The sequence below is a fragment of the Protomyctophum parallelum genome, assembly GCF_964188405.1.
Source record: "Protomyctophum parallelum genome assembly, chromosome: 21".
Lineage (NCBI taxonomy): Eukaryota > Metazoa > Chordata > Actinopteri > Myctophiformes > Myctophidae > Protomyctophum > Protomyctophum parallelum.
The window spans coordinates 42,639,958-42,648,523 of record NC_139713.1 but is presented as its reverse complement, the minus strand read 5'-3'; the positions used below and the strand labels follow the sequence as shown (position 1 = coordinate 42,648,523).

Sequence of the window (8,566 nt, the reverse complement as noted above, 5' to 3'; positions counted from 1 at the left end):
GCCATGTGCGCGCGCGCGCACGGGCGCACGTTAGGGGGAACATTGTTCACCACTCCTCTCAAGAGCGCTAATTTACCATATAGGGATTGAAACATCTAGTTATATTAGCTTTAATATTGGAACTAATATTGAAAACAATCGAAACTCCAAGATCGCATGTTGCAGTTGCACTTCCTTGTCACCGTAGTCAGAACAAGCTTCTGTAGCAATTCAATTCAAAGGGCTTTATAGGGCTGTACGTGTAGCACCGGTGGAATGATTAGCATGATAGCATACTGTGCTAACATCGTGCGTTTCTTAACCCAGCAGTAATAAATCAGCACGATGTCGTGACAACGCATGTGTTAACGCAGACCGTAAATATGTTCAAACAAATACATGTAAAAGAAAGTCAGAGAACTGTGTTTAGGATAACATCACTTACCAACTAACTATTACAGGTCCCGCGATACCACGGAGAGCAGAGACGAGACGAAGAACAGGAATTAGGAAACAAGCAGTCAGACCTTAGGAGACAGAAGCTGTGTAGCAGTCTGATTGGTCGGTAGATATGTGTGTCAAGCGTTCTGGCCAATCAGCGGTCTAATCTTTACTTTTCGGACGACCCCTATTCACGTGACGTCAGTTGCTCTTCCAGTTTAGACATAATTGGAGGGGGAAATATTTTTCTCTCCATTGAGTTTATATGGACCTCTTCTGATCCTCACAGAATAATATACATACAAAAATTGAAATAAGAACAACATTACAGATATCACAAAATAAATACATTAAAGCATAACAACCATGCAACAACCGTGCATTCACTCTAGATTACATTAAAATAAACAGAATTACAATTTACCATAAAAAGTCCTTCAGTGTATTATATTATGTTTAAAGAATGAAAACATTTATGGAAGTGGGCAAGACCAATGGACCTGGATAGAAAGTTGTCATTCTATATAAAAGTTATAGTTTATTTTATGCAGTCATGCAGTTGTGAATGAAACTGATGTCTTGACTTCTATAAAAAGAATGCACAGAAACAGAGAGTCAAACAACAAATGCCACTATGATTTGTTTTTCTAATTTAGACAATGCACAACATCAATTTCTGTACAAATAACATTAATTACTTACACTGTTGTTTTATTTATTATTTTTGTAGATTGGGAAACTGATGTTAAATCCTCGGCTTTTGCTATAACTATTATTGTTTATTGTTATTTATGTTCTATTAGGGCGCTAGTGCATCAGCCTCGTCTTCTGTAATGCAACAAGACATGACAGAGGGTGTCCAGGTTAGTAATTTTCCATAATGTAACATCATGGTGTAATGTATGTGCTGTGTTCTACATGTTATTCTACTTTTGTACTTAATGTACAGATGGATACTCCCTCTCCGCCTGTTCCAAGTCCTACTATTTTTCAGCGGAAAGATTGGAGGACAAGGTCAAGACCTGTTGACCCTCCAGCAGCCCCCTCACCTGCTGTAATGCAACAAGACATGACAGAGGGTGTCCAGGTTAGTAATTTTCCATAATGTAACATCATGGTGTAATGTATGTGCTGTGCAGTATGAATTTTAATGACGCCATATACAAATTATTCTACAACCAATCTTCCGCCGTTGACATAGGTACAATGTCCCAACTTCGTAACAAAATTAAAAGGAAAGATGTGAATAAGTCAGCACTTGGAGAGCACTACAGAGCAAATGACACTTTCATTCATGATGTGACTGATGCCTTAATCATGGCAGCTACCCTGGAGCACTTTGGCATGGAGTCACAAATTGACTCTCCAAAAAATAACTGCCCACCAAGTTTTGTAGATCAAAAGTGGTTTGATTGTCAGATGTCAAACATTGTGTCAAAGTACATTTTGAATGAAAATATCACAGTAAACTCTAAAGCGAACACTGAGCCTCAGCCTAAGGTCATTTTCAGGTGCCTCTTTGATGACTGCAGCCATCCAGAATTCAAAGACTCAAAACAGCTGACAGAACACGAAAAAAAGGTCCATCATTTCACCTGCCATGGTAGACCAACAGCAACAATGCCACAGGGGGCTGCATCAATGACAGAGACAGATGGTGTGTGGAATTATCACTCTGCATTCCTGAAGATGGCTTTGCTTGAACGTGACTTCCAAGATGCGATAAAGGAGGGCGATGGAGAGAGGATTTGTCGCCTGTGGAAGTTTAAGATGCTGTACTTCAAACAGGCAGGCCGTCATCGTTACTGCCTTGAAGCCCTTAAACTTCAATTTGACCTCCAAGCCCGACTCAGTCCCAGTGAAGCTCACCGGATCAAGTGGAACCGAACAGTGAACCCGAGTGGACAGGCTCACAATAATATGTCCATGGATCTGAACTGTGAGCATTATGTGCTCTACACAAAACAATGCATAGAACGGATTGGGGCAAATGTACAGTTTCCCATTGCACAGGCTATGAGCAAAACCATTGGTGAGATGAAAGATTTTGTTGAGTGTTTTGACCAAAGCTGTGAATTAAAACCTGATTCGGGGAAACACACTGCTGCAAACAAAGAAGCAGACATCACTCTCATGGCTGATATACTTCATCAACACAAGGTCGGTTAAATGTCATTTTGATGTACCAAAAGAACAAGAGTACAGGATGATTACATGCATGAGTTAACCTGGAGAGATGTGTTTAAGCATACCATTGTCTCCTCCTCCAAAGGACCACACAATGCGTCCATCTTGTGAAACGGCGATGGTGTGTGAGTTACCACAGGCCACCTGACCTACACCACTGATGTCCTTCACTAGTGTAGGTACGTTCCGATTGTGACTGTCACTAAGGCCTGTAACAAAGAGAGAAAGAGAGAGATAACTGTGATTTCTACGGTTTTTTTCTTTCGCTTATGCATATAAGGAAAACTCCATGTACCTAGCCTGCCATAGTCCCCGTGTCCCCAGGTGTAGAGTTCTCCATCATTAGTGACAGCAGCACTGTGTCTGTAACCAGCAGACACACAAACAACCACCTGGCCAAAGACAAACAGGTCAATCAGGAAAAGGTCACGTGGAAAGAAGGAGATATAACACTAAGATGCAATTAATCACAAGCTACTGTACTTTCAATTGGTCCTTTCCGAAAAGCTAAAAACAGGCTTACTTTCCCTACAAGAGGTCCTTGTATTAGCTTGGGATATTTCTGCGTGGCACTATTCCCATGTCCCAGCTTCCCATGTTCTCCATCCCCCCAGCTGAAAACCTGCAAGATAGATCAAAATAAATATGGGATGGGGGGGGGGGGGGGGGGGGGGGGCAGATTTAGCTGTCCAAACAGTGATTTCCACAATGTATATACTGTATATATTTGTTGCCACATCTTAAATGCAGTGATGTACTGTAGTACAACAAAATCATATTCTATAATTTGTCGTTTAAATGAATGGTCAATAACATCATTAACATGTGGCCTGTTCCGTTTACGTGAGGTCAAGAATCTGTCTTGGCATGGGGAAAAAAATCCAGGTCATACGAGAGCATCTCAATTTAATTGTCATGACCCCACTCTTTTAACAGAGTAATCGTATGCTTTGAACATGTCACAGAAGCAACCCCAACACAATGGAAAGACTATATTCCCCCTTACCTCTCCCTCAGCTGTGATGGCTAGAGTGTGCCCGTTGGAGCCCTTTGAGGAGGACACCTTCTTCATGTTTTTGTGAGGCTCCAGCACTAGTTTCTTGGGCATGGACTGATTGTTGGAGTCCCCCAGGCCCAGACGGCCATAGCTGCCTTTCCCACATGCTTTCACAGAGCCGTCTGCAAACACTGAAAATGTACAATACTGGCCTGCCTCCAGCTGAAAGAAAGAGGTTGAGCTAAATAAGTAAGGAAGGTTGTGGCCAATAAATGAAAGATACAATCTTAACCCATTTTGACCTGAGTCAAGTTGACCTGATTCTAAAAATGTCTTCTACATCCTGACAGTTTTCTGAAAAAGCTATGTTTCTATGTCAGTTGTTCTTCGATTTTTCTAAAATAGCAGACCTACAAGCTCGTAGCGCCCCACTCTGTGGCGCACTATGAGCTTGTAGATCTGCTATTTTTCAATAGCTAAAGCATATGCATTATGTTATGCTATGTTAAGCATTGGGTTCCGGCCCAGCTTAACAAATCACGACTATATTTTAGGCTAAAGTGTCACTGTGCGATAAGCAGCCCCTACTGATAAACAAGGGCAATTACAATAACAAGCCATTGTGTTTCAATACAAGCCAGCTCTCTCCCTCCCCTGTGGCCCGTGCCCTTCCTTGGCTCCCCATCCCTCATCTATCACAAAACACCCAAGAGAGCATGGCACACAAAGAAAGAACAACCTGGAGGCTCTTTCACTTTTGCTATCATGTCAAGTTAACCCATTTAGCTTTGAACCTTATCTTTTACCCACTTTAACCATTATTTTAAACTTTAGCTGTTGAAAAATAGCAGATCTACGCGCTGCCGTGCTACGAGCTTGTAGATCTGCTATTTTTTTTTAAATCATGAAAACGTGTGCAAATCAAATATTTGTGCCCTGAAACAACATATTTTTAGATTGGGTTGTGGCCAAATACTTTTCTTCGTTTGAGAACAAACTGACATACAGTAGACACAGGTTTTTCAGAAAACTTATGTCATGATTTAGAAGACATTTGTAGAATCTGCGGTAGAATTTGTTCCCAGGTCTTAATGGGTTAAGTCGCAACCTAGGCTAAACACTAGGGCTGCGAATCTTTAGGTGTCCCACGATTCGATTCGATTCCGATTCTTGGGGTGACGATTCGATTCAAAAACGATCTTTTCGATTTTTCCGATTCTCGATTCAAAAAAGATTTTTTTCGATTCTAAAGCATTTTTTTATTTTTTTATTTAAAACAATTAAATAGAATTTTAGCATGATCTACTCCAGTCTTCTGGCATGAAAGCAGAGTACGTTTAGTAAAAAGCTTGTATAATTGTAAAGGTTTTATCAACTGAAAGATTTAAACACACAAAGGTTAAATCCAAGAGTAAGAACATTATATTATTTAGCTTGCACAAATTTGAACCAGTACAAAAGTTACAAAATCTCTTCTCACTCAATACCAGAACAATACATTAGTATTAAAACAGGTGTAAAATAAATACAATTGGCAGGCTTAGCTTAGCTGGTAGTAAATGCACTATGCAGAAACCCAGGCCATAATGCATTGCATGCACAGGTATTTGTGCAAGAAAAAAAGAAGAAAAAAAACGATTTTTGAAAAATGAGAATCGATTCTGAATCGTACGGCATTAGAATCGCGATTCTAACTCGAATCGATTTTTTTTGACAGGCCTACTAAACACGTTCCGTACATCCGTACTCTGCAGTGGTGGGCAGGTACTTTACCACTACGCCACCGGGCAGAGCACAACCCTGAGACACACACAGGAAAGGGCAGTGCCACGGTACTGTACCATCTGTGCATCGCTGAAGCCTTGTGCCAGCTTGGGCTGCAGAATCTTCTCCAGGGTTCCCTCTGCCAGCTGGTGGCTGCTGTTGCTGCCCCACACATACACCAGGACCGTATCATTCTCGGAGCCGGGTGCAGTCATACCTGTACTGCACGAGCACTGGCAGTAAGAGGCCAAGTTACAGATCTGACCCAGGGGAGAGGGAGAATAAGGCCATAGATCAGTGGTTTTCAACATTTTTAATTTCGAGCCCCATTATTTGTTCGGCATTTGAGCCACCGACCACCATTTGATGAGATTTAGCCTCTCAGAACCAAAACTAAAGAATATTTTGTTATCGTTGGATAATTTTTGTCCACAATTCCATGATGTGGTACCATAGGCGAGATAACATGCAAACAATCAAAATAACAATTCTTCTACATTCTCTAATTGTGTAGACGTCTTGTAAATGAAGTAATGCAGATGTTTAACAATAATGTAACTCTTGAGTTAAAGATCTATAAGGGTCCATTTGGTTACCAACTCTCCATCATTTAGCTGGGGACCACCTGGAACCCCCCTCAAGGACCACTGGTTGTCCCGGACCACTGGTTGAAAACCACGGCCATAGATCATAGATCAGTTGTAGAAAGTAAACTATTCAAGTACTACAATTTTGAGGCACTTTTACCTTACTTGAGTATGTCCATTAATTTACCAAAACTTTATACCTCTACTCCACTACTATCTCAGACGCAAATTCCACTACGATTATTTGAAAACCTTTCTTACTCGTTACTTTGCAGATTATTATTACAAAACATGCATTAGCCACTAAAGTCATATTTTGTACCTCAGCTATTAAAAAATAGCCGATCCGTTGTGAGCTTGTAGATCAAATAGTCCTAGAAAACTATTGTGAAATTCATAATGAGTACGTTTACTTTGGTACTGTATTTTATGCCAATACTTTTGTACCATTACTCAACAATTTAACAAATGTACACATTTGAATACAGGCCAGTATTTCTATAGTGTGGTATAAAGTAGCTACTTTTTTTTTTTTTTTTTAACAGAACACTACTTCTACCACTGATAAAGATTCAGATATAGGGTGGACAGTATGAGTTCTGTAATAAAAACACAAATCAAAATAACATTTTGCGAGTCCTTGTCAAATGCACGGTTGACTGATTTCTTACCTCTTCAAACAAACGGAGAGCCACCTGGGAGAGTCTACAGAGCCCATCTGCATCTTTCTGCAGCACCTGAGTATTGACGGAGTCCCCAGCGAAACCCTGAAGGTATCAAAACATAGCAAATGTGTTTGATCTCCTTAAACAAGTAAACCTTTGAATATTATAATATATAATCGTACTACATACTATTATCTGAGATGATGATGATACAAGTTTCTTTATTAGGAAAGCAATACCCCTTGAGATGTACCATGTCGTTTTCGAGGGGCTCCCAACACAGATACATGTCACAATCATTATTGTACATGTAAACAACAAAACAAAACTAATTACATACAACGTACATGGACAGGACACTATTGCAAACCTTGAAAACCTTACAGCCTCATTACGGCATTGAATCCAATCATGACAGTGTGTGATTCTGCCTATTGTGTAACATTGAGATATGGCAAAAGTGTTTTTTTGCCTGCCTTTAGCAACTTAGTTATTATATAAGCATTACTGATTGAGGCTACAATAATCTCATTGTGCAAACATGTTGCAAAGGAACAATAGCCTTACCCACAATATGGATGTTGAGGTTTTTGGTGAACATTTTTATATTTTGGACATAATTATGTGGACAAATTTGACTGAGGGACTGCCATTGCCATCGTTTTTTCATGTCATGAACGCAGGGAATCATAGCATCAAATTGATATATTGGTTGTTCAGTTTGACCCAACAGTTTTGGAGATTTTGAAGTTTTGGCTTATAGAGTAATACCTTGCAGAAAACAGTGAGTTGAGAAAACAGGCTTGAAAGGTTCACTTCTGTGGACTCTTAACATTACACCTAGCTACAGTACATGTTTAAGTATGTATTTCATATTTACATGTCAATTCCGGTCTGATGTTTATTTCAGACATGCTCTAGTATGTGAAGAGTCTGCCTGTGAAATTAACTCATTTTGGATAAAATATAAATAAATTCAGTTTTTCTCTGGTGAAAAGCTGGAGGTTGCACAATGGCAGGCTCTCAGTCAAAATCTGGTCACATATTGGACCAGCCCTGCATAAGTAAAAAAACACAAACAGACAGACAGACAGACAGACCGACATTGAGCACTGCTGCTAGTGATGCTAAAACACACTTACATGGTTATCTGTTATCTGCAAAGTGTGACTGTGTCTTATGTTTGAAATGAATCACCAGTCAATCAAAGGTTACTATGTGAAATAGGGTTTTGCTGTCCCACAGTCACTTTGCAAGTATTTTGCATGAGGAAGTAAATACAGCTACACAAGTTGACAATCAACTGTACATGAAATTCCCCATACACAGCTGTATCTGAAAGGTGGCAGACCATGCCACTGATGCCAGGATACAGTAGCCTCAGGAGAGATTTCAGTATGTGTGTGTGTGTGTGTGTGTGTGTGTGTGTGTGTGTGTGTGTGTGTGTGCGTGTGTGTGTGTGTGTGTGTGTGTGTGTGTGTGTGTGTGTGTGTGTGTGTGTGTGTGTGTGTGTGTAAAAAAGGGAATATGAAAAACGGTGCTTCCCAATTATTCGATTAATACAAAAAGTATAGATTAACCCCTAGAAAATAATTGATAGCTGCAACACTATTAGCAGAGACTCTTATCCAGAGCCACTTACAAGGGCAGAATCGTAATAAGCAGACAAGGCAGAGTAAGCATAAACTCTCCAGTCAATAAAAAACAAGTCGAGTACTGAGAGAATAATGTAGCGTAGCGCCTCGAGGAAGCTCGCATGCCAGGTAAACAATGAATTACTACAGATCCAATTAGGTTTTGTGTAAGTGGAATGAACGAGTGATATTTATTTGAGCCAGAATAGCTCAGAGCAGAATGCAAACAGTGGGACGAAAACTGCCTTTCTGCTAGTTGGAGGCGCAGTGCTTTGTGGGTATAGTGTATTAATTACTGCTAAATAAATGTGA

General features: G+C 40.1%; 1 protein-coding gene across 1 annotated transcript; it reads right to left on the bottom strand.

Annotated features, from left to right (window-relative positions):
- Window positions 1-1,219: 1,219 nt before the first annotated feature.
- Window positions 1,220-5,583, bottom strand: LOC310879012 (putative E3 ubiquitin-protein ligase HERC1; the record flags this gene model as incomplete). Its single annotated transcript, XM_083793428.1, has 6 exons — window positions 1,220-1,248; window positions 2,673-2,816; window positions 2,903-2,999; window positions 3,131-3,229; window positions 3,614-3,826; window positions 5,446-5,583. The coding sequence occupies 6 exons, from the start codon at window positions 5,581-5,583 to the stop codon at window positions 1,220-1,222; spliced, it is 720 nt and encodes a 239-aa protein (XP_083649554.1).
- Between the last annotated feature and the right edge of the window lie 2,983 nt (window positions 5,584-8,566).